General features: G+C 38.3%; 1 protein-coding gene and 1 pseudogene across 4 annotated transcripts in view; one reads left to right on the top strand and one right to left on the bottom strand.

Moving 5' to 3' along the window:
* The window catches only part of RNF145 (ring finger protein 145), a 57,653-nt gene that overhangs the window by 11,466 nt on the left and 19,419 nt on the right, over window positions 1-26,768 (top strand). For 3 of the 4 annotated variants that reach the window (XM_037501150.2, XM_037501152.2, XM_037501151.2), the window contains exons 3-5: window positions 4,095-4,203; window positions 15,693-15,784; window positions 23,823-24,058. In XM_037501150.2, the coding sequence (XP_037357047.1) occupies window positions 4,095-4,203; window positions 15,693-15,784; window positions 23,823-24,058 (437 nt within the window). Of the gene's footprint in view, window positions 1-4,094; window positions 4,204-7,745; window positions 7,819-15,692; window positions 15,785-23,822; window positions 24,059-26,768 lie in introns of those variants that run through there. The other variant, XM_037501154.2, reaches the window with a different exon arrangement.
* On the bottom strand, window positions 24,588-25,945 carry LOC119235834 (40S ribosomal protein S24-like; annotated as a pseudogene).

The following is a 26,768-nucleotide window of genomic DNA, read 5'->3' as shown; positions in this document are numbered from 1 at the left end:
ATAAAGTTGTTGACCACTTCCTCTTTCCAAATACTAGGTGACTAGTATTTTTTATTTCTAATCATTACTTCTGAGTCTCTTGCTGTCTTGTTAAACTTCTTAATGTTGATATAACCTAAAATTTGTGTTCAGTCTTCAACTTTTGTTCAGTTGATGTCACTTAGTTGTGGCTGCAGATCTCTATCTCCACTTTACAGTGCTTTTCTGACCACCCAAGTCTGGGATAGCGTCCCCCCTCAACTCCTAGGTACCCAGTTCATATCTCCCCCACAGTACTCATTGTGCTGTCTTCTAAGGGTGGGTATGCTCCTATGCTTCTTAACTGCCTTGTGAGCTCCTCGAAGGTGGGAGCAGGGCATCTATATCTCAGTATTCCCAGCACCTGGCCAGTGCCTGATCCCAAATGAGTGAATTTATAACTACCTGTTATAAATATCTACCTCAATATTCTATATATACCCTTCAACTTATCATCATTGAACTTAGAACCTTTCCCTTACCTTAAACCTCTTTCTCCTTCTGTATTTCCTATCTTAAAATGCAAAGCTCTCGTCTTGAGTACTCAGGCTAGAAATGCCAGAACATCTTCACTTCCTTGTTGTTAACCACTTACCCAGAAAACGCCACTAAGTCCTATTTAAAGATGTATCTCATTGCTCATCTTGCCAGCTCCATACCCAAAGCTATGGTTTTATCTCAGGCCCATTTTTCCCTCCATTGCTACAATAATCTCTAAGTAGCAGAATTCCTATATTTTACATTATAAACTACTGTTGGGTTAGTTTTATTCTTGTCCATTTTGTTTATTGTGGTTTGGGTATCTATAAATGAATAGTGTTGTATATTTGCATCAGCAATAGTTTTGGCATGCATTTTTCAAACAGCTTATGTACACATTGTACATTCATATGATTCATGCTCATTGTTTTAGCATAGGTGTTTACAATCCCTCAAAAATCTTACGTAATACATTTTTTTATTATCAGAGTTGTTTTTCCTTTGGAATGTGAAAATAGTGGTATATGTTTGCCTCCATTTATACACTTTCCATTGTTGGTTTTTTTTTCTTTATCTCACCTAAAGGATTCAAGAATCAGTAGCCCACTCTAAACTCATTATCACATACAAGGCTTTATATTGAGACTTCAGCCACCAGTTTTATCAACCTCATTGCCCATGCCCTGTGTACTCTGCATTCTAGTCAAACCTACAAAATTTACTATTCCCTGAAAGTATCCTTTTGTGTTTTTATGGTTTTCATTCCTGCTATTCTCATTTCCTAGAATGTTTTCCCTTTTTGTAGCTTGATGAGAAATCCAGGTCAAGCTTAATTAATTAACCACCCATGGCCCTTCTAATGTTGATTACAGCAGCAATACTGTACCATATTTTTTCCCCACTAGGAAGGGTTTTCTTTATTCTTCTCTAATCTTCAACATCTAGGGATGTATATGGGTTATACTTACACATAGTAATGTTGGTTGAGTGACTACATAATTGAAAGGATGAATGAAATGAATATGTTTAATCTAGAGGGTCTATAGTTGATTTTATGAGATGTGCAGCGGAAGGCAGAGGGGAGACTATCTGGAAAGGAAAATAATAGTTCATTAAAAGATAGTATTTAAAGGGCATCCCTGGTGGTGCAAGGGGTTAAGTCTCAGCACCAAGAATACATCGGCAGCCATTGCAGCACAAGTTCAATCCACGGCCAGGGATCTAACCCACAGGGCACAGCAGACCTCTCCTGTCATGCCTGCTGCTCCCCTCAGCAGTGAATTTCAGTCAGTCTGCCTGTTCTACTCCCCACTCTGTCGCTGGCCAGTCCTCACCCCCACCACACCTCTGGCCTGTACCCCAGTTTTTGTATGCATAAATAAATCTTTTTTTAAAAGGATAGTATTTAAGGAGTGGTTTCATGCAATAGGCGGATTAGAAAATCTTAAATTATAAACTCAAAATATGCTTCCTAAAAGTAACAATCCTTTAAGATACCTCAAGTTCCTTGAGATAGGGTTAGCAAAATAAAATGAGGAAATTATTTTTAAGAAATTAAAAACAAAAAATATATTTATCACTGACTCCTGCTAAATTTACCATATAGTTAGGTGCATAGGAAATCTGATTTCTACCTCTTTTTTAAAAAAAAATTTTTAAAAGATTTATTTATACAAGAACTGGGGTACAAGCCAGATGTACGGGAGGGTGAGAGGATTCACCACAAACAGAGCGGGGAGCAAAACAGAAAGATTGATGAAATACACTGCTGAGGGGAGCAGCAGGTGAGACAGGAGAGGTCTGCTGCACCATGTGGGTTGCTCCATGGCTGGCGGGGATCGAACTGGCACTGCAGAGGCTGCGGACAGCTTCACAGCACACTGTGCTCAACCACCTGTGCCACTAGGGAGATCCCTCTTTTTTAAAAAATTTATTTTTATGTTAGAAGAACTGAGTGTAGGCCAGAGGAGAGGATTCACCAGAGACAGAATGGGGGGAAGAGCAGGCAGATTTGCTGAAGTACACTGCTAAGGGGAGCAGTGGGTGACACAGGAGAGGTCTGCTGCACCATATGTAGGTTAGCTCCCTGGCTGGGGATCCAACTCAGGTCTTTGTGGTGATAGTGCTGAGATTTAACCCCTCAGCCACCAGGGAGGTCCTGATTTCCACCTCTTTAGACCCTGGTATACTACCTTTGCTTCCTTAGCTTTAAGCATGATTGATTTAGCATGAAAGGACCTTAAATACTAAGTAGGAATATCTGTGCTCTGATAAAGACTCATTAATTGGCAGACTGGACTGGGACCAGACATTGCAAGACATACAACGTTCAGACTGAGAAGTCGGAACTTCTGAAGGTTCTAAATTAGGAGAGTTGTCTAGATGAAGCAGTGGTTTTGGGAATATTGCCCTGTTAATGAAGTAGAGGATATATGTGGGTGAATGAAGTACGTGTGTAGGTTAGGGAAGAAGAAGGGAAAGACTTTGTGAGAAAGACTCAGCAGGACTTCATAAGAAGAAAAAGGATGACTCTCAGCTCTCAGTGACTGATGGGATTTAGGAGATGGGAGAGAGCAGGCTCACTTGTTGAAGGAGGACAAGAAGGAAGTTCATTTTCTACTTGTTGAATGTGAGATGTGTAAGTGGAATATCTCAGGCATGAGCTGGGAGATGTCTTCTTAAGCATAAGAAAGGATTACGTGTTTTGTCTTGTGTAGTAGGTTCTCGGTAACTATTTGTTGATAAGTATACATATGGAAAGATTTATTTGAAATTAATAAAACAGATTATTTGAGCTATATGTTTGAAAGAAAAGCATTTTTATAGGGACTGGATTTTCTGTTTGAGAAGGTGAAAGAAAAGAGATGGGGAAATTGAGAGGATACAAAGAAAACTTTTTGGGTAGTTACTTTGGATGCTGGAGGGGAACAGCAGTATATCCCACAGAAATTGCTGACTGCCCAGTTCTTCAGAGTGGAAGAGTACACTAGGTTTGTAGAGGTTTGTGGATTGTAGAAAGTAAAGAGGGGAGAAACAGATGATTAGAAAATACAGTTGTCAGTACGATAATTTATAAAGGTGGAATGAGAAAAAAAGATGATAGAAAAGGGAATAATAGAAAAGATTTTCTTCAAGGCTGGGAGAAAAGCCCTGCACATTCTTTGAAAACAGAGGTCAGGACTGGTGTCAGGGAGCTACTAGGAGTTGGAAATGGATGGTCTTAGACGAAAGTCTGCTTTTGGAAGGGAGTTAGGCCTAAATCTTCTCCTGGAACTGCACATTGAGAAGCCTGGCATAGAACAGATAAGTAGACATGAAAGCAAGTAGATGCTAATAGGGGTCCTGTTTTTCTTTTGTGTAATGTGTTTGATTGTAAGGTAGAACAATCTACAAGTGAAAAATGCTTTCTGTCTTCAACAACAAAAAATCCGTAGTGATTTTGCTATTAAATTGGTGGTGGTGAAGTGAAAAAAACCTCAAAGTTGCTGAAATCTAATTGGAAGTAATTTGCTTTGAGCTCTTTTTATTAGTGTAATTAATTGGGAGAATAAATTTAGAATCCTATGTATTTATATCACTCCTAATTTATACTGCAGGTTATATCTTAAGTGTTGTGCTGCTAACCCTGCCAAGGCAGCATCTGGTTCAGCTTTACCTCTATTTTTTGACGGCCCTGCTCCTCTATGCTGGACATCAGATCTCCAGGTAAGAATGTCTCCCTGCTTTTAAAATGTGTCACTAAACTTAAACATTTTCCTTTCCCTATAAAATACTCAGGAATACTACTAAGAAGTGGAGACTATATTAGGTTCCTGGATGTTTGTCTTCTAAATAAGTATCATACAGAATTAATAGCTGGGGCTGTGCCTCATTTTATTTAAGAATAATCTTAGTATGAAATGGGTCTTAAGGTGTTGTTTACAAAGATACCCATGAGCTTTTCTTTCTTTCTTTCTTTCTTTCTTTCTTTCTTTCTTTCTTTCTTTCTTTCTTTCTTTCTTTCTTTCTTTCTTCTTTCTTTCTTTCTTTCTTTCTTTCTTTCTTTCTTTCTTTCTTTCTTTCTTTCTTTCTTTCTTTCTTTCTTTCTTTCTTTCTTTCTTTCTTTCTTTCTTTCTTTCTTTCTTTCTTTCTTCTTTCTTTCTTTCTTTCTTCCTTTCTTCCCTTTCTTCCCTTTCTTCCTTTCTTCCCTTTCTTCCCTTTCTTCCCTTTCTTCCCTTTCTTCCCTTTCTTCCCTTTCTTCCCTTTCTTCCCTTTCTTCCCTTTCTTCCCTTTCTTCCCTTTCTTCCCTTCTTTCCCTTTCTTCCCTTCTTCTTTCTTCCCTTTCTTCCCTTTCTTCCCTTTCTTCCCTTTCTTCCCTTTCTTCCCTTTCTTCCCTTTCTTCCCTTCTTTTTTATTTATTATTTATATTTATGCATACAAGAACTGAGGTGTAGGCCAGGCCAGAAGTGCAGGGGGTAAGAGGATTCACCAGAGACAGAGTGGGAAACAGAACAGGCGAATCTACTGAAATACACTGCAGGAGAGGTCTGTCCCATATGGGTTAGCTCCCTGGTCTATGGCTCTCTGGCCAGGGATTAAACTTATGCCTCAGTGGCTGGCAATAACTTTATAGCGGCTGAGAGTTTATCCCCTGCACCACCAGGGAGGCCCCCATGAGCTTTTCTTTATTGCCTGAGAGGAGAATTTCCAAAGCTAGACCTATTGGGAGCATTTTAACAATCATATGACCTCATCGCTTTCATCATTTCAGAAAGTCAATTTATGATGTCTGTGAGGATCAACTTAAGGTACATCGTGGATGATTGATAAAAATTATTTGATGAGGTTTGAATAACTCAGAACATCTGCCACTTTAGCAATAATGTCTGTTTGCCTAGGTGTACTAGTCCTAATTTTTTTTTTGTGTGTGTGTGTGGGACCCTTGCCGGAGGCCGGGGAACAAACTGGCACTGCAGAGGCTGCAGGCAGCCTCGCAGCAACTGCTGCCCCACCAGGGGAGGGCTAGTCCTAGATTTTTCAAGTCAGTCAATAAATATGAGCTTCCTGCTTTGAAATAGCATATTAAAATACAGGTGAACCAAAAGTGGCACAGTAAATATAATGAGGTAGGATAAATATTGGGGGGTGGGCCTCCCCGATGGTGCAGCGGTTGAGCGCTGGGTTGTGAAGCTGCCTGCAGCCTCTGCAGCGCTGGTTCGATTCCCGACTGCTCCCTGGCCACCAGAGAAGCTCGGTCCCACATGGTGCGCAGACCTCTCCTGCCGCACCCGCTGCTCCCCTCAGCAGTGTACTTCGGTCCTTCTGCCTGCTCTGTTCCCCGCTCTGGCTCTGGTGAATTCTCTCACCCTCCCACGCTGCTGACTGTACCCAGTGCTTGTATAAATAAATAAATAAATCTTAGGAAAAAATGGGGGTCTAATTTTTTTTCTGGTTAAAATGTATAACTGTAGTAAAATACACTCATTCTAAGAAGAGTGGCAGTTAACCTCACATGTATAGTTATAACAAGATATAGTTGTCTGGTAAGAGGTCTGAAACAGATTTTGGTGTAGGCTTGAAATCTAATTGTAGAAATAGTATTTTCATTTTCATTTTGATGACTGACTTTTAAAAATCCCCCCTTTCCTCCCTATTATAAAATAGTACTGTTCATGGTAGATAATTTTGGGGAAACAAAGAAAATTTATTTATTTTCCTGTTTCAATTCTGGTTTTATGGTTAACACCTGCAGGTCTTGGATGGAAAGTTGAAAAAGCAGCAAAGGCCAATAGAAAGTAACATTCTAAACAGATATAGTATACCTCTTGTTTTGGACTTTAAAGCCAAAACCTAATTTCATTAGCATAACTTTGGAATTCTTTTTGAATGCATAGGGTAAAATTAACCTTGTCTGAAATGGGAAATAAAGAGAATTTAAAGGTAGTAACCATCACCCGAAATTCTACCCAGAGATGGACCTGTTAAGGTTCTGGTATTTTCTTCTAGTTTTTAATACTTTCCAGTTTTCCTTACTTTTGTAGATACAAAAGAGTGATCATTATCACTGATTTTTGGCTCCTCTTGTTGAAGCAAGACCTCCAATCTCATTAATATTTCATAGTTATTTCCTAGGGGCCCTAAAGCATTTTCCAGAAACTCAGTATTGTCACATTCCTCTTCTCTCTTCCTGTCTTACTGTTTTTCACTGCTCAAAATGGTACTGGGAAGTGATGTCTTTTTTCTTGGCCCCTCCCCACTCTTCCCCAAGCTATACATCCTTTGATGCCAGAGTTTCAAAGTCTGGAGCTGCCAGAGTAGGGCTGTAGTTCTTGTCATTCGTACCATGTTTCATACTAAGTTGTGTTTTACTCTAAAGTGGAAACGGTGACTTTTATTTCTGTGTCCCACAAGTATGTCCTTGTGTCTTGGTCTCCTTCATGGGAACAACATCAGCCTTTCCTGTGTTGTCTGTCTTCATAGAGCCTTGGCTAGGAGACCCAGTGCCAGTCTTGACACAGGCAGTGTGATGTCCTCCTGTTTTGCTGCCCCCGGCCCCAAACCTTGATGCAGTCTTTTGTGTGGCCATACCAGGTTCCTCTGAGTCTCAGCTGGAGCTCAAGCTGGAGATACTTCCCCATCTTTATTCATTTTTAACAAAAATTAATGTCTGTAGCGTATAGCATAGTACCAAATAGGTTATACGTTCTAGAGTCCGCCTACTCATGTGTCCCGAATGCCTGGACATGTGAGATTGCCATAATTGGATGGGTTCAAATTCCCTGTTTGTGATTTGTTGCACTGTGACCTTAGTGTCTCTTATCAGAAAGATATGCCTCAATTTCCTTCCCTGTAAAATGATCATATCATATGGGACTGTTGTAAACATTCAATAAGATAAAACATGCAAAAAGCTCTTAGCACAGTTCTGATATATAATAAACTCTCAGTGAATTTTAATAGCATTATGTCTTGTTTTTATTACACAGTATTGTTTTGTGAGCATTTTTCGGTGTCTTTAGCCTTTAAAAATGTTTCTTTAAGTGGAAGAGTATTCCTCGATAAAGCTTTGTTATGGTAGATTTCAGAGTTGGTAGGGTTTTGGTGTCAGAGAATCTCAAAGTTGAATGAAGGTAGTGCTATTAAAAAAGTTGCTTTTATTAGTTATTATGATTCTGGATAAAAAAATAGTGAACTTCATTTCCTTCGTGGTTTTTTGGTTTCCATGTGGTTACTGGTGTAGTGATGACTGAAACAATTTTCATCTACAGCATAACATCCATGCTTTTCTAGAGAGTTCATTTTCGCTGATGTACAGGAAAAAGAAGCACTAACAGTGTCAAGGTAAAGGCATTTACCATTCTTCTGTGGCAATCTGACCTTTTTAATTTTAGTTTATGGGGATTTTTTTCCTAGTGTTTAAAGTTTAATAGAAGTAAACTTTATTTTTTTTTTAAAGATTTATTTATTTATGCATACAAGAACTGGGTTACAGGCCAGAGGTGCGGGGTGTGAGAGAATTCACCAGAGACAGAGTGGGGAACAGAATAGGCGGACTGACTGAAATACACTGCTGAGGGGAGCAGCGGGTGAAGCAGGAGAGGTCTGCTGCACAATGTGGATCACCTCCCTGGTGGGTGATTGAACTTGTGCTGCCGTGGTTGCAGACTGCCTCATAGTGCTGTGTCTTAACCCCTTGCGCCACCATGGAGGCCCCAGAAATAAACTTTATTTTAAACAGTAAAAAGAATGGTAATAAAATTTTATGGTGTGCAAGAACTTTTCCTGTTCTTCATTTCATTTTGTTTCTTTGGGATTTACAGATTAAAAAATGGAAGTGGGCAAGCAGCCAGTAAGGGATGATCCTAGACTTCAATTCTGAGCCCTGTTTTTTGATACCTTGTTTTAGTCCTCTTGGTGGAAGAAAGAAAATTAGTTTCAGAATCACACTTGATATGATTATATATAATATATATATATTAATATATATAATATATATAATATATAATATATACTATATATTAATACATTAATATATATCTTGGCAGGTTACTTGTCTGAAACTAATGTAGGAAAAATGCCCATCTTAGGGATTACTTTTGACATTAAGCTAAAAAAGTTGAAGATATTATGTATTTCAGTATTTTTCCTCTTAATATAATTTGCACTTCATGGTGCTATCACTGGTAGCGCAAGGGGTAAAGCACAGCTCTGTGAAGCTATCCGTGGCCACTGCATTATGAGTTCGATCCCCAACTGGCCAGGGAGCTGCCCACATAGCGCAGCAGATCTCTCCTGTCTTGCCCACGGCACCCCTCAGCAGTGTATTTCAGTCAGTCCACCTGTTCTGTTTCCCACTTTGTCTCTTACCCCCAACCCCCACCCACCTCTGGCCTAGATCCCAGTTCTTGTATGCATAAATAAATAAATTTAAAAAAAGATAATCGAAAATTCTTTGGCATTCCTCCTGTTTAAAAGCTTAAGTAAGTGGCTGGAATGTACAGACTGTTTTTGAGTTGCCCAGTGCCTCAGGTGACCTAAGAGACTGCTGTAAGTGAAGATATTTAATCATTGAGTGAAGTTGGTGACCTGGGTTGTTGTTGTGTGTTTTTTAGTACTTGTATGCTCTTTATAGCAGGCATTTTTCTAGTGGCATGCTCTCTTCCTGACGCCCTTTTCATGCATTTTACTCTAATGCATGCCTCCAATCAGTTTCATTCAAAGGAGGACAGGCTATGGTGGGGGGGGGGGGCCGACACGGACGGGGATGATGACGACTAGAGGAAATAGATTTTCAATGTGTTTAGGTTTTTAGTGCTCAATGAATGTCACATTTCACAAATGGCACAAAGGAAAAGAGATTTAGGAAGGGAAAGTTTATTCAGTTATAAGTAGCATGGCAGGAATTCTTGCTTTTGACCAACTTAATACATATTATCATTTGAATTTTCTACATTGAAGAATTGTGATAATCCTTTTGAACATCTTATTTGATACAGTCTCTTTAAGATTTATTTTTGTTTATTTATGCATACAAGAACTGGGTTTTAAGCCAGATGGGTGAGCGGAAGGGGCGAGAGGATTCACCAGAGACAGAGTGAGCAGAACAGGTGGATATACACTGAGGGGAGCAGCAGGTGAGACAAGAGAGGTCTGCTGCGCCACATGGGTCATCTCCCTGGCAGGATTCAAACTCATGCCTCAGTGGCTGGTGATAGCACTCAGACTTAACCCCTGTACCACCAAAGAGGCCCCTTATTTGATGGAATCTTAAAATAGTTACAAAGTTCTGTTAACATTTAACAGAATAAATAACAGAATTTTATAAATAATAAATAACAATAATATATTCTGTATAATAATAATAATTCTGTATAATATATTCTGTATAATAATAATAAATAACAAAATAATAAATAACAGAATAAATAACAGAATAACAGAATTTTGTGGCTCTTGGTTCAGACTAAAATGACTCCTGGAATTTTGAGTAATTCCTTCTCATGCTCATTCTGTTTTTTTGTTTTTTGTTTTAAAAGATTTATTAATTTATGTATACAAGAGCTGGGGTACAGCCAGAGATGTGGGGGAAGTGGGGGTGAGAGGATCCACCAGAGACAGAATGGGGAACAGAACAGCCAGACTGACTGAAATACACTGCTGAGGGGAGCAGCGGGCAGGAGAGGTCTGCTGCACCATGTGGGTTTCTCCCTGACCAGCTGGGGATCAAACTCGTGCTGCAGAGGTTGCAGATTGCATCATAGTGCGGTGCTTACCTTGCACTACCAGGGAGGCCCCTAAAGCTCATTCTTATTTAGGCTTTCTGTCCAGTTTTTTCCTGTTTGTGAGTGACCTACCCTGTTGGGACTGAGTGACTAAGAGATTTCTTTGCCAGCATGAGGTGCCAGAAGTGGTATGTATAGGTTTTTGTTCACATGCTGCTTATTTCAGTTCATCTGCATAGTTTGGGATTCAGTGCCCTGAATTCTCTGAGGACAGCTCATTGGTTGCTGTGTGGCAAAATCAGACCTTTAGCCTGGCTTTTTAGGCCCGTTGTCTGTCTGAAGATTCCCAAGAACTGTCTTGGGAGGTGGGAGTTGAGTCGTGGGGATCGAGTTGGCTGGCATTCATTTCTCTCATGGGATAAGTGACAGACCATGTAGATGAGGCAGAAATGGGGTTAAGTGTCTCTGGTTTATAGTTGCTTGTTGATTTTGATTTTTACTATATCATAATTAGTCTTTTTCCTGGTCCCTTATTAGGTTTTCTAAATTCCTGCTATATATGAGACCATCTGGTATTTTTCTTTTTCTTTCTGGCTTATTTCCCTGAGCATGATCCCTTCCAGCTCCATCCATGTTGCTGCAAATTGCATGAGTTTATCTTTTTTGATTGCTGAGTAATATTCCATTGTGTATATGTACCACATCTTCTTGATCCAGTCATCTATTTTTAGGCATTTAGGGAGGAGGGTGTAGGATCAAAACGGGTGGGGGGGGTGAGAATTGTATGGGGAATATAACCAAGATGAAAATGAATACATTGTGCAAAAATGAAAAGTGGTGTAAAATATATATAAAATTTAAAAATACTAATAAGAAAAAAAAGTAAAAAAAAAAAAGAAAGAACTGGGATAAAGGTAGGTTGTCCCATTGAAGGGAGCAGTTCTCAGGCTTGGGTGGGAAAAAGCTGTGCAATATCAGCACAGCTTTATAGCGTAGAGGCTGATAATTTTTCCAGAATGCAGACCATCCTTCCTGTCTGATAATCTCAGCAAATCACAAAGTAATGACTATATGGAGAGTAAATAAGAATTAAAAAGGAAATCAAAAAGAATTAGAAAGTTGAGAGTTGGCTGATTAAAAAACCCAAAAGAATATAGGATAAAATAAAAGAAAAGGAAATAGTTACAATAAAGCTTTTACATTTTATAATATAAAGCTATTACATTTTGTAATCCTGTCAGATAGAATAAGAGGTAAAATATGTGGTATTTAAATGGAAAGAAGGAAAGAACTCAATGAAGTAATGATCTAGCAGTAGAAGGAAAAATATTTTTAAATAGAGCTGTGAACACAAATCTTTCAAAAATCTTAAAAAGCTTTATTACAACATTCATATTTTCCTTTATAGCATTTATTACAATGTAATTAATTGCTGGGGCGAGTACCTGTTTCATGTATGTCTCCCCTCCTGGAGAGGGAGTTCATGCCTACTGCAGTATTCCTAAAGCCTGGCAGAGTGCCAGCATGTGTGTGTGTGTGTGTGTGTGTGTGTGTGTAAAAGCCTTAGTTTTTAAAAACACAGCTGTTGTTAAGTGTCCATTCAAATTTTGTTAAATAAATTTTTTTTAAAGATTTATTTATGCATACAAGAATTGAGGTACAGGACACTGGTGCGGGGATGAGAGCATTCATCAGAGACAGAGTAGGGAACAGAACAGGCGGATCTACTGAAATAAACTGCTGAGGGAAGCAGCGGACAAGTCAGGAGAGGTCTGCTCCACCATGTGGGTAGCTCCCTGGCTGGCCAGGGATCAAACTCATGCTACAGTGGCTGCAGATAACTTCACAGTGCTGTACTTAACCCTTTGCACCACCAGGGAGGCCCCTGTTAAGTAAATTTTGAATTTAAATGTAAGAGACCCTGAAGAAAGACAAAGGACCGTTAAAAAGAGAATGAGATAAAGCAGTCTATGAAATAATGTGAAATAGTTAGCTAATGTTTCAGCAATAAAATTCTGGAATAATGTTGAGTTTGCTGAGTTATATTATCAACACTCAGCAGTGACAGAAGCAAACAAGGGAAGGAAATGTGACCAGGAACCCACCTTGGCAATGTCCTCTCCTCACTCAGAGCTCCTGGGGACTGATGTCCTTTGGGGGCCCCTTTGGATTTTACCTTTGGGGATAGTGCTCTTGCAGTCTCCCCTCCTTTTTTATTGAGCTGAATTATTAGTATATACAATGTAAAAATAACCTCTTAAAGTGAACAGTTCAGTGATATTCATAATGTATAACCAGTTACCATGATTTAATTCCAAAACATTTTCTTCCCCCCAAAATGGAGCCTGGTGCTCCTTTGTGTCAGTTCCCTATCCTTGTGTTAGTTCCTGCCCCTGGCAAGCCCTAATCTGCTTTCTCTCTACATGGGCTTTATTTATTTAAAGATTTAGTTATTTATTTGGAGAAAAACTGAGGTGTAGGCCAGAGATACAGGGGTCGGGGGGTCAGGATTCACCACAGGCAAAGTGGGAGCAGAACAGGTGGATCTACTGAAATAGACTGCTGAGGGGAGCAGCGGGCAAGACAGGAGAGGTCTGCTGCACCATGTTGGTAGCTTTCTGGCCAGGGATCAAACTCATGTTGCAGTGGCTGGTGATAGCTTAATAGCACTATGCCTTTAGCCCCCATGCCACCAGGGAGGCCCTGTTGTTACTGGCTTTAAATTGTACCTGTTATAAACATAGGGATGCAGGTGCCCTTTGGAATTAATATTTCTGTGTCATTTGGGTAAATAGCTAGGAGTGGAATTGCTGGATCATATGGAAGCTCTATCTTTAGTAGGTCAAGAAATCTCCACACAGCTCTCCATAGTGGTTGGACCATTTTGCATTCCCACTAGCAATGCAGGAGAGTTTCTTTTTCTCCACAACCTCGCCAACATTTGTTGTTGCTAGTTTTTTTAGTATGTGCCATTCTCACTGGTGTAAGATGGTATCTCATTGTAATTTTGATTTGCATTTCCCTGATTACAAGTGATGTTGAACATTCGTTCATATGCCTGTTGGCCATTTGCATTTCCTCTTTGGAGAAGTTTCTTTTTAGCTCTTCTGCCCATTTTTTGACTGGATTATTTTCTTTGTTTTTGTTGAGTCTCATCAGCTCTTTGTAGATTTTTGTGATCAGTCCTTTATCATTAGTGTTGTGTGCAAAAATTTTCTCCCAGTTGGTGGGGTATCTCTTTGTTTTGGTTATTGTCTCTTTTGCTGTGCAGAAGCTCTTTAATTTGATGTAGTCCCAGCTGTTTATCTTTGCCCTTCATTATCACTGCTTTGGGTGATGTGTCTCTAAAGATGTCTTTGAGATGCATGTCATGTAGTGTTTTGCCTATATTTCCTTCTACGCATTTTATGGTTTCAGGTCTTATGTCTAGTTCTTTAATCCATTTTGAGTTGGTTTTTGTGCATGGTGTGAGGTAGTAGTCAAGCTTCATTCTTTTGCATGTAGCAATCCAGTTTTCCCAGCACCATTTATTGAACAAACTTTCTTTGTTCCATTGCATATTCTTTGTTCCTTTGTCAAAGATTAGTTGACCATAAATCTGTGGGTTTATTTCTGGTTTTTCTATTTGGTTTCATTGGTCCGTGTGTCTGTTCTGGTTCCAGTACCATGCAGTTTTGATGATTATGGCTTTGTAGTATAGTTTGAAATCTGGGAGTGGAGGGGGGAAGAGCGGGGAGAGGAAGGACTAGGGTCAAAATAAGGAGGGGTGCAATTGTATGGGGAATATAACCAAAATGAAAATGCATACATTGTGCAAAAATGAAAAATGATGTTAAGACTTATATAAAATAAAATATTAAAAAAATAAATTGTATCTGTTGGAGTGGCTATAGTAGTCAAAGAAATTACTTGACTTTAGAGGCATAGGTAGTTCTGGGATTCCTATATCTTTTAAATATAAATTTATTTCTTTTTTCACATTTTCAGAGACTTTGTAAGTGACAAGTGGCATTGATGTGTGTATTTTCTTTTAAATTTTGTAATTCTCTTAATGCTTTATATCCTAAAGCTAGAAAATAGAATAATCCCCTTGATGGTCACACACAGTGATCTAGAAGTCAGGTATTTGTGTGTATTTGCATTTCTAGTGTTTGTTCCTCTCTACATTAAAACGGGTTCAAGCACTGACCTCTTGGACTGGATGGCTCTGTGTTGTGAAGCTGCCTTTGCATTTTAGGGGTATGTCTGGTAACGTCCATAGACTAGGAGCCAGTAGCAACCCCGACCTCCTCCAAGTTACGACAACCAAAAATATCTCCAGACAGTACAGAATGCCCCCCTTCTAGGCAAGATCACCTCTGCTTGACAACCAATGCATTAAAGTCTTTCCTCTTGAGAATTTTGACTTTTTCTTTAAGTAGGAAGAGACTGTCAGTACATTATATGTTAGATATAGAGTCATGTCAGTTACACTTCAATTAGAAAGAAATCATAGGGGAGAGATGCTAAGTCATCATGAAGCTTAGTCATTGATTTTTATAGTTGTCATTCAAACTGCTGCCATTCTTAGCAAATTTTTGCTTTATTTTTAATTTTGATTTTTGACAATAGTCTTTTCTGATATGGAGGGGTTATGTCTTGTTTGGCTATACTTTGATAAAAGAATTCAACTTGATTGCCTAACATGAAGTAATTTCATGGAAAATAAACATAGCCATGTGAGTTCAGGAATACTTGAGAAACATTCTATTTTAAAATAATATTGTCATTTGACAGTTGAAGAAAAGAGGGAGAACTATTTTCCTTGATATTAAAAGTACCCACTGTTTTGTCTAGTGTAAAGACTTTTTGACCACCATTTAAATCTTGGTATTTCTCAATAACCACATGTTAAATGAATTAAATTTAAAAAGGAGTGTTCTGTCTAAAATTTGTTTCAGAATAAATTGTAGCCTACTTAAATAATTTAAGCATAGATTCCCTATAGAGTTAGAAAAAAATTTGTAAGGAGTGTACTGCTATGAGCCAGTTTTCTAACCAGTTTGTGACTTTATTCTAATTAAGGATTATTGGAGATAAAACCTTGGGAGGGATGGCGGAAGAGATCCAAAAGTGGGGAATGTCATGTTATTCCTAAGTAGAGTTAGTTAAGTGGTAGGCTTGAAGATGTCTCAGTTGGCTTTTTACTAGACAATGGATAATTTTTAATAAATCCATAAGAAAAAGACAATCCCACAAAGTGGAGCTTTTGTTGCCTTCTGTACCTAATGAAAAAAAATTCAGTTTCTGTAAATTGTTTTCAGTGCATGGAAGGAAGAGATGAAGGTGATCCATATAGAGTTCTTAATCCATAATTTTTTCCTTTTTATCTATGTAGAGAGAGATGTTACTAGCATGGTATGCTTCTTAAAAGAATACCGTGCTTTACCTGCTTCACTCTCCCCAAAAGAGTTTGAGTATTTCTAATACCTTCTTTTCCTTTTGCTTATTTAGGGACTATGTTAGGAGTGAACTGGAGTCTGCCTATGAAGGACCAATGTATTTAGAACCTCTCTCCATGAATCGGTTTACCACAGCCTTAATAGGTAAGTATTGTAATAGAATACCCATACAGAGGAAGCTGGAAAATGCCCAAGTTACTCATGATGACTCTTTCCAAATGCAGCCACCATCATTAAATATTGTTTTTAGTCTTTTCCCCCCCCATCTTTCTTATTTTAAGTGTTTATAAATTGTTTATTTAAGTGTTTTAAATAAGATATTTCTTATTTAGTGTATTTATAATCATATAGCCCATAGTTGCTTGCATCTTTTTGGGGGGTATTTTAAGTATCTGGGAAGTTTAATTTATAAATAAAGCTAATTATTTGTAAGATTAAAATGAAATTTATAATCTTAAAGCAATTGTTAAAAGTCATCACCGTATCAAAAATAAATTGCCAGAAACAACAAGAACTTAAGTCAGGATTGAAATGTTTAGTTAGTGGAATGTTAAAAATAGAAATGTTGGCCAAGACCTTTGAGCAATGTAGACACAGTCCAGAGCAGAGTTCCAGGCCTCCCATGCCAGGATTGCAAAAAAGGAAGTGAGAGAAAACCTGTTTTGTGACTCTTAAGTTCACCAGAGTAGAGATATGAATAGGTTCACTGTTAGAGATTGGAGGAGGAAATCTTCAGAAAGAACGGTTTTCTCTGAAATACCTCCCAGCCCTCCATGTTTGTAGAATTCATTGTGGACCTTTTGGGGAGTCATGTGTCTAATGTGGTTGGTGTGTGTGTATTTGTGGTGTGCATGTTGTGAACTGGTATCTGATCAACCCTGCAGTATTGAAAGCTGCACTCTCTAAGACTAGCCACTTATACTTTAGAGCACTTGAAATGCAGCTAGTTCAGATTAAGATAGGCTATAAATATAAACCACACACCTGTTTTCTAAGACTGAGTTCAAAAAAAAGATGCAAATATCTTGTTAATTTATTAGTATTAAGGTGAGATGTCTATATGAAAATATTGGTGTGTATTAGGTTAAATAAAAGATTGTTAATTCCACCTGTTTCTTTTTCATATTTCAAATAAGACTACCAGAAAATTAAAAATTACCTATGTGGCTTGTATTACAATTCTAAACTTTCATAAAGGCCCACCGTGGGTTGGCTGGCTGTGGCTTGTTTTGACTTTGGGATTCTCCTGTCTGATATATGTAGGCAGGGATGTTAGTTTCCTTTGAACTAGAATCCCCAAGAATCTTGGGGATTTTTATAGGTCCTTTTCAATAGGGACCTTTACAGGGGTGAGAAGATCCCAACAGGGATTGAACTTCCAGATTCCTAGGAGCTAAGCAAAGAAGCAAAAACAGCCAGAGGAGGGTATCTAACAACTTTTAGTCAGTTTCAAAATTCTGGTTATCATTAGATTGAGACTGTGTAGTCTAAAGTGACAGGACTTGCCTTAGGGGCAGGAGAACACTAATCTTCACATAATAGATTTTAAAAGACAATAGAGACAAACAATGTTGCTTTATGACTTTTCCTATGAGTTGATATATTCAATAATGGTAGCATGCGATTATGAAAATATTTGCCAGGCTAGAAAGCTTGTAAAGTATTCTTTTTTATTCTGTAATGAGTGCAGTTTAGTGTAAATCTGAAACATTTCTTTAAATTTTCCTGTTAGTGACTGTGATAGTCTGTTTATTCAATTAAGATTCAGTTAATTGGAGATAAACACATGCAATTTGCAGCAACATGGATGGCACTGGAAGGGATCATGCTCAGCGAAATAAGCCAAAAAGAAAAAGAAAAATACCGGATGGTCTCACTCATAGCAGGAATCTAGAAAACTTAAATAAGGGACCAGGAAAACGAATAACTATAAGAAAGTGAAAATCAAAATCAACAAAAAACTACGAACCAGAGACACTTTTAGGGGACGGGGGTGGGAGGGGAGGGATTGGGGTCAGAATGGGGGGGCTGCAGTTGTATGGGGAATATAAAAATAAAATTTATTATTAAAAAAAAAGATTCAGTTAATTGGAAGTAAAATCTAAACTATTAAGTAGCATATTTTCTTCTGAATTTGATTTTAGAATAACTTTGTCCCTTTCCATTCTACTAGTGAATTTTTAAAAAATTTAACAGTTTGATTATGCCACCATTAGAGTTGTGGATTTCCTAGAGAGGTTTCCGGTAGAAGAGTCCTCAGGTCCAAATTGCACATTTTTATTTTGATTTATTCAGAATTATTGGTTGGAACAGGCACATGGGAATAAACAATCTCCTATTCTCTTTTTGGAGCGGCGGGAGAGATTTCCACTAACAGATGATTCCTTCCCTCTTTTCTCCTAAATAGGAGTTTGCCTTAAAAAAAAAAAATACAGCACCTGAAGCATACTCTTCTGTGAAAGAAGATAAATGAAGCAGAGCTGAGCACTGAATGTGCTGGCTTAGGTCAGGGAACTTTCAGAGCTTAGAGGAAGTTTACATCATGTGGAACAAGGAAATTTAGTCTTCAGAGCAGGAACACAGGGTGCGAGGTGCCATTGTGACAGCTCAAGTCCCACCCAGTATTAAAGCTCTTCTTCTAAGCTCTTTGTTTCTGTCAGAGTTTCAGCTTTTGAATTTTTTTTTTTTTAAATTTTTTTTTTAATATTTATTTATTTATTTATTCATACAAGCACTGGGTACAGTCAGAAGCGCGGGAGGGTGAGAGAATTCACCAGAGCCAGAGCGGGGAGCAGAGCAGGCAGAAGGACCGAAGTACACTGCTGAGGGGAGCAGCGGGCGGCAGGAGAGGTCTGCGCGCCATGTGGGACCCTCCTCCGGTGGCCGGGGAGCATCCAGGTATCGAACCGGCGCCGTGGAGGCTGCGGGCAGCTTCTCAACCCAGCGCTCAACCGCTGCGCCACCAGGGAGGCCCGCTTTTGAATTTTTTAATCAAAGATGTAAAGTTATTTTTCTGTTTTTTAGAAGTAGACTTATTTTTAATAGTAAAGAAACACTACTTTTTTTTTTTTTTTTTTTTTTGGTGGGACCCTCGCCAGCGGCCGGGGAATGAACCGGCACTGCAGAGGCTGCGGGCAGCCCCTCAGCCCAGGGTTCAACCGCTGCACCACCAGGGGAGGCCCCATCATTGTTCATTTTTAAACAGTATTTGCTCCTCTCCCACCCTGTGTAGTCCCCATAGAATTTCTTAAACCATTGCACCTGTGCACCATCACCTTAGTCCCCTGTGTCTCTCTCCTTCCCTCTGATCCCTCTCCTTCCTCCTCCCCTGCAGTGTATCTCTGAATTATAATTGTCTGTTTTTGTTTTGTTGTGTTATGTCTTCTTCTTATTTTTTCACATTGATGTCTTATTTGGTTCCCCTATATTCCTCCTATAAGCGAAATCATCCGATATTTTTCTTTTTCCTTCTGACTTACTTCACTGAGCATAATTCCTTCTAGCTCCATCCACGTTGCTGCAAATAGCATGAGTTTATCTTTTTTCATTGCTGAATAATATTCCATTGTGTATATATACCACATCTTCTTGATCCAGTCATCAATTTTTGGGCATTTAGGTTGTTTCCAGCTTTTACCTATTATAAATAGTGCTGCAATAAACATAAGGGTACAGGTGTTCTTTTGAATCAGTGTTTTTGTGTCCTTTGGGTAGATCCCTAGGAGTGGAATTGCTGGGTCATATGGTAGCTCCGTTTTTAGTAGACTAAGGAACCTCCAGACAGCTTTCCATGGTGGTTGGACCAGTTTGCACTGCCACCAGCAATGTAGGAGAGTTCTCTTTTTTCACCACATCCTCGCCAACATTTGTTGTTGCCAGTTTTTTTTTTTTGATATGTGCCATTCTCATTGGGGTAAAGTGGTATCTCAATATGGTTTTGATTTGCATTTCCCTGATTATAAGGGATGTTGAACATTTTTACATATGCCTATTGGCCATTTGCATTTCCTCTTTGGAGAAATGTCTTTTAAGTTCCTCTGCCTATTTTTTGACTGGATTGTTTACTTTTTGTTGAGTCATGTGAGTTCTTTGTATATCTTTGTGATCAGTCCCTTATCAGTTGTATGGAGTGCAAAGATTTTTTCCCAATCTGTGTGGTATCTCTCTGTTTTGGTTAATGTCTCTTTTTCTGTACAGAAGCTTTCCAGTTTGACGTAATCCCAGGTGTTTATCTTTTCCTTGACTTTCTTTGCTTTGGGTGATGAGTCTTTACAGATGTCACTGAGATGTGTGTGTGTAGTGTTTTACCTATATTTTCTTCGATATATTTTATGATTTCAGGTCTTATGTCCAGTTCTTTTATCCATTTTGAGTTGATTTTTGTGCATGGTGAGAGGTATTGGTCTAGTTTCATTCTTTTGCATGTGGGAAACACCACAGTTTTATGGTACACATCAGCTGTTTTCCTACCCCTCTGTTCCTCTTCTTCCCTTTTCTCACTCCCTCCCCTCCCCTTCTTCAATGTGAGTCTTTTATTTCTTAGCTGTGTTATCTCTTTGAAAGTATTATAATTTCTTGAACCTTTCTTTTATTCCTTGCATTTTCTCCATTTTCTCTGAGATCTTTTTTCTGTTTTGGTCTTTTTATTTTATAGGAAGATTGTGTTTCTCAAGACTCGCTTAGACTCGCCTGGTTATGTTAAATAAAGAATTATAAAAACTGATGTTTAGATTCCACTTGAAGCTAACTTAAACTTTTAAATTTTACCTAAATTTCTGGGGTTCTTGATTAAATCATTTGTATTAAAGTGAGTTATTACATTGTTGATGGGAATCTCCTTGGGCCATGCCAACTAGTGTGTTCCTCTGTGGGTAATCAGTGGGAGTGGCTGTTTTGGGGGGAGATTCTTGCATGTGAGTTTTTGCAGGTCTTTTCACTCTGACAGGTCAGTTCCCCCTAGGAGGACTCTTCCTTCCCTGTAGGAAGGCCTGTGCAGGTACCTGGAACTGTGTGGCAACACACCTGGCACGATGCATGGAGCTCTCATCTTTCAGGGTCCAGACTTTTATTTTAATCCCTTCTTTACCCAGGGGCTGTGCCAAGGAGCCTGTCTACCTTTCCAGAAAGCAAATTTCCCTCTCTCAGGTGGGGAGAGTAGTCTTGGATAATACCACAGATGCGTTATCTCTCCTTTTTAATTCTCTGAATTGGTACTGATGTAGCACAACAAATTTAATAAATGAAGCATGTAACCACATATTTTCTTTATTATTGTAGATTTTTCTTTTTTATGCCTTTATGACAAGTTTTTCACATTATTTGCATATAGGTGCTTTCAAAGTTAAAATTAACATTTGTGAGAGAAAAATACCACATGTGCTTTATAGTAGATTGTTAATAAATGTTCACCCTTAGGTTAAATGGTTGCCATTTTTATGTTCTTATAACAATTATATGGGTAGAACACTATACAAAATCCCAAAATAGAGTATATTACACTGAATGCATATGTTTTGCTTTCATTGGCAAGAAGGAAGAGAATTTGACTAAATGATTCTTAAAATTATCTGGAAGATGACATGTTCAGAATATCTGAGAAATTCAGGTAGGTGCAGTGAAGAGGATTTTGGTCCCATCAGGGACATGGAACAGAATGTCACTGCCATCAGAGTGAATGATTGAACAAAAATGGCAAGTTCCAACACAGATACAGGTTTACAGAAGATTTAGAAGTATGCTAAAGTGACATTTCAAGTTAATGAGAAAAGAATTAAATAATTCCAATAGTTTTTTAAGATTTATTTTTATTTCTTTATGCATGCAAGGAACTGGGATATAGGCCAGAAGTGTGTGTGTGTTGGGGGGGAGTGAAAGGTTTCACCAGAGACAAAGTGGGTAGCAGAGCAGGCAGATCTACTGAAATACACTGCTGAGGGGAGCAGCCGGTGAGTCAGGAGAGGTCTGCTGTACCATGTGGGTCAGCTCCCTGGCCGGAGATTAAACTTGTGCTCCAGTGGCTGCGGATAGCATCACAGTGCTGAGTCTTAACCCCTTGAGCCACCAGGGAGGCCCTTTATTAGGTAGTTTTTCTATAACTGACTAAATATCTGGGCAAAACAAACTTAGATTTTTACTTTTTATCTTATTCCATAGCAAAATGTATTGAATTTTAATTTATTATTTTTTAATGTGTTGCTTTTAAAATAAAACATGTTTAAAAGAAAGTAAAGGTGAACTCTTATCTACCGTGAATGGGTAAGCTATGTAATTAACTGTGGAAGCAGAAGTGGAAACCACGAAGAAGATAGGCTTGGCTGCTTACAGTAAACACTTCTGTAAGAGAAGAACATTTTTAAAAACTTTCAGACAAATGACACTTTGGGAAAACATGGTCATACAACAAAGGATTAATGACTTGATCAAACAGTAGAAGCCTATGCATCTTGGCAGACGAATGGGCAAAGAATATGGACCAGTATTTCACCAAGTAATTGCAGATGTTTTTATGTACTTGTAATATTTAATGCTATTGTAACGAACAACATACCAATTTTAAAAATCTTAGAAATATTTCTTGCTCTTCTCCTTAAATTATGTTCACTGTCAACAACTCAAAAGGAAAATGAGCACCCTCTACTCTAGGCATTTGGTTTCTGGGGGATAATCTGGCAGTATGTGTCCAAAGCCTTAAAAAATGTTCTGCTTGACTCAGTAATTCCACTTTTCAGGAATTTAGTCTAAGAAGATATTCAATAGGTTGAGATAAAGATGTTATAAACAGATAAGTTGATTCATAGAAATCATTTTATTTTTATTTTTAAAAAAGATTTATTTATACATATAAGAACTGGGATGTAGCTCAGTGGTGCAGGGGGTGAGAGGATTCACCAGAGATAGAGTGAGGAGCAGAGCAGGTAGATCTACTGAGATACACTGCTGAGGGGAGCATCTGGGTGAGACAGGTGAGGTCTGCTTTGTTATGTGGGTTAGCTCCCTGACTGGGGATTGAAATCATGCTGCAGTGGCTGCCGATAGCTTCATAGTGCTGAGACTTAACCCCTTACGCCGCCAGGGAGGCCCATTCATAGAAATCATTTTAAAATTATGAAATATATGGAAACAGTCAAGTGCTAATATTACATATACATTCAGTGTAATATACTAGACAACTGAAAAATGAACTGTGTATGTATGTTTATTAGTGGGGAGAGATGTGAAATGTATAAATGGAAAGAAACTGATTATGAAGTATATAATATGTATGCTGTGATCTTTAAAGCATTTGTGTATATCATGTGCATAGGAAAATCTGGAAAGATAACAATATGGATACTTAACTTTCACTTCACGCTTACTAGGCTGTAGTTGTAATGCTAAGGCTTTATATGCAGTGCTTCATTTTATAAAACCCAAGATCTTAACAGTGCTACTTTTGGGTGGTTGAATTATGAGAAAATGAGGTGTTTTTTCCTCCACCCCTTTTTTTCTCTTTTCTGAGTTTTATATAATCACATGTAATCACATGTAATATGTATATAATCACATGTAATTATATAATATAATTTATATATTATATAAATGTAATTATATAATATAATTTATATATTATATAAATATTATATTTATATAATCACATATAATGTGAGAAGAATTTGTTGCTTAAACTTTTCATTTTTAATCTTCGTTATTGAGTTACTTGCAAAACCTTGCGTGGTCCTACATAAAACAGAGATCTAAACCTCAGACAGATCTTTCTCGAGGCATTATGATCTTGGATATTTAACTGTCTCTTGAGTTTTATGTTTTTGCCTGTAATTCACAACAGTTAATTATTAAGGACTTTTGAAAAAAGGAGCTATACATAAACAGTCACTGATTTATTATAATATTGAAATTGACATTGTATAAATCCATACTGCACAAGCCATCTGGAATGTATGACCAGTAATTAGTTGTGCTGCATTTTTCAAGTTTAATCCTAGGTAATTGGTGTTCAAAGTTCATAGTTCATGTGTACATGCCATTATGGTCAGATGAAATTAAAGATTGATTAAAGTTATTGTCTAAGAGGTCTTAAAAGGCGTCTTCAAAAGCTGTGTCATCTTCCTTACTGATTTTTTGTTGTTTTTATTTTATGGGTACTGAGTGCTCAAAATTAAATGCCTTCTGCTCCCTGTTTTAGGTCAATTGGTGGTATGTACTTTATGCTCCTGTGTCATGAAAACGAAGCAGATCTGGCTCTTTTCAGCTCACATGCTTCCTCTACTGGCACGGCTCTGTCTGGTTCCTCTGGAGACCATTGTTATCATCAACAAATTTGCTATGATTTTTACTGGATTGGAAGTTCTGTATTTTCTGGGGTCTAATCTTTTAGTCCCTTATAACCTTGCTAAGTCTGCATATAGAGAATTGGTTCAGGTAAGACTGACAATCACACACAGGTAGATAAAATCCTATATAACAGCACATTAAATATTTAATAATCCACTACTATTTTACAATCATTGTATTATTCTGTTTCAGAGTTGCAGCTATTTTCAATGCAATTAGGAGCATATGAGATTCTTTATTGTGCACTTTTGTCAAGAGGCAGTAAAGTGAAGTGATTGGATGCAGACTCTTGCGTTGTTTGGTCTTCTCTGTCTACTAGCTGTGTAACCAGGGGTAGTCACTTTTCTCAGCTTATCTGCAGAATGGAGCTAATAATAACAGCTGCACTTAACTCACAGGGTTGCTGTGAGATTAAAATGGGTTCAGTGCCAGGTGTGTTAGCGATTGTAAACAAGACAAAAATAATGAAAGAATAGCGTACCTACAAGTAGTCCTGATTTTTTTCCTCCTGATTATCTTCCAACTGTGACCAGTTTTTTCCTATGTTCGCCTTAATGTATTTACTTACTTACTTACTTATTTATTTATTTATTTATTTATTTATTTATTTATTTATTTATGCCAGGCACATAAAAGGTTTTATTAATCCTCTCATGAAAAATCTGCATAATCACCACAGATACAGATAAAGTCACTGCAGAATCTTTACTTCTTCTTTTTGCCAGCGCCAACATTGGACTTTGCAGTCCCCCTGACTTTCTTCATTCTGTTCTTGCGTTCCTTTTGCTGTTTTCTTGAGGTCTTTTTCTTCTCATAAAGGCCATGTCTTGCAAGTCTGTGTTCGGGTTCACTTTTCTTTGCATAATCCAAGGAATCATAAATCATGTCAAAGCCAGTTGTTTTGCCACCTCCAAAATGGGTTCTGAATCCAAATACAAAGATGACATCGGGGTGGTCTTGTACATTTTTGCTAGTTTTCCCCAAATTTCTGTCTTAGGTACTGTTGCCTTTCCGGGGTGAAGGACGTCAATGACCATTTGTTTTTGCTGGAGCAGTCGGTTGGTCATGAATTTCCTAATCCGGATAGTCACTGCGTCATTGATGATGGCGGTGGATCTTCAGGCAGCCAGGAGGAAAAGAAAGTTGCCTTAATATATTTAAACTGAGAAGTTAAATTGTCCTGGGCTATGATATGATGGATTTCACTCCCTCCCCACCTGCCCCCAGTTTTTGCCCTGGGGTTTTTTTGTTTGTTTTTTTTTGTTTGTTTTTTAGTCTTTGCTCCATAGTGGATTATTCCCAGACACAAGCAGTAGCTATTCAGGAATAGCTTTTTCTATTCTACTTAATTGTTAAGTTTCAGTATTTAAAAAGGAGTCTTAAAACTGACTTAGGTGTGAAGAGATTATTAGCATGTACATTCCCTTCTACTTCTGTACTATGTGTAGGTGACATGAAGGTATAGGGAACTCTCAGATTGACTGATACCATCAAATGAGGCATTATTTTTGTGGTTGCTATGCCCCCAGGGACAGAATGGCTGGAAAAATTTTCCAAGTTCCTGGCCTTGGGCTGATTCTACTTTCTTGGGTGATTTTCCTGGAAGTATATCTTCCAAGGGAGAGGAGGAGATTTTTAGATTAGATAGAGGTTGCTACATGGGAAAAGGCTGAGGTGGCATTCAGAGTAAGAATTGGGTAGGCAGGAAATGGAAGCTGTCAGGGTGTTTAGTGGTCTGTTCTTTGAATAGGGAGGAGGGAGAGCAGTCTCTCATTCACTGATGAGTTTGCTGCTAATAATAACCTTTGCAACTAGCTGGGCAGTTTCCCTTTTTTTGATAATATTTTCTAGTTGGGGGAAAATGGACTTTAGTTGTGACTAGTTGTGACTGGACTTTAGAAAAAGTTTTAGGGATGAAAGGAATTTTAATTTAGAATAACCTCAGTGTATCTTAACCTAATACTTCAAGATCATTACTACTTGTTCTCTACTTAGGGATGTTAATCAGAAACCAAAAAAACTTGTAAGACTCTTTCAGTTAAGATCACTCTAGTTTGTTAAAATATTTTTGTTCACATTGAGAGATTCCAGCTGAATAGGTTAAAGTTCATAAGCTGCCTGGCAGAACCCATTTGTGTTACCAGATTCTGGTGCCTGTGTTCTAACTCCAGAAACTTGGTCACATCCGTACTTTCGTATGGATGTACAATTCTCAGATTGTGAGAATTTATACTTCCTAATCAATCTCATTAGAGATTGTTTTATAAACTAGAAAACTAACTTACTGACATATAGTAGACTAACTTTTTTTTAGGTGTGCCTTTTTCCTGGTGTTAATCTACTTGGCTGACCAAATAAGTTGAGAAATGTCTCATGATACATACATAGTAAAGAATAGGGGAATTTATTTGTCTGAGAGAAGTGACTTGCAAACTATCTTTGCTTCACAATAAGCTTATCCAGTTGTTAAATATTTTGATCTTGTATCAAAATATATCTCATCTCTGGGCCTCCCCTGGTGGCGCAGTGGTTGAGCACTGGGCTGCGAAGCTGCCTGCAGCCTCTGCAGCGCCAGTTCGATCCCCGGCCACCAGGGAGGGTCCCACATGGCGCACAGACCTCTCCTGCCGTGCCTGCTGCTCCCCTCAGCAGTGTATTTCATCAGTCTGCCTGTTCTGTTCCCCGCTCTGGCTCTGGTGAATTCTCTCACCCTCCTGTGCTTCTGACTGTACCCAGTGCTTGTATAAATAAATAAATAAATCTTTTAAATATATATATATCTCATCTCTGACATTCG

Source organism: Talpa occidentalis, unplaced genomic scaffold (assembly GCF_014898055.3).
Source record: "Talpa occidentalis isolate TD23 unplaced genomic scaffold, MPIMG_talOcc4v2.1 talOcc4.9, whole genome shotgun sequence".
In the NCBI taxonomy this organism is placed as follows: Eukaryota; Metazoa; Chordata; class Mammalia; order Eulipotyphla; family Talpidae; genus Talpa; species Talpa occidentalis.
Note: the sequence above shows the minus strand (reverse complement) of the source record. Positions and strands in the feature narration are given on the sequence as shown.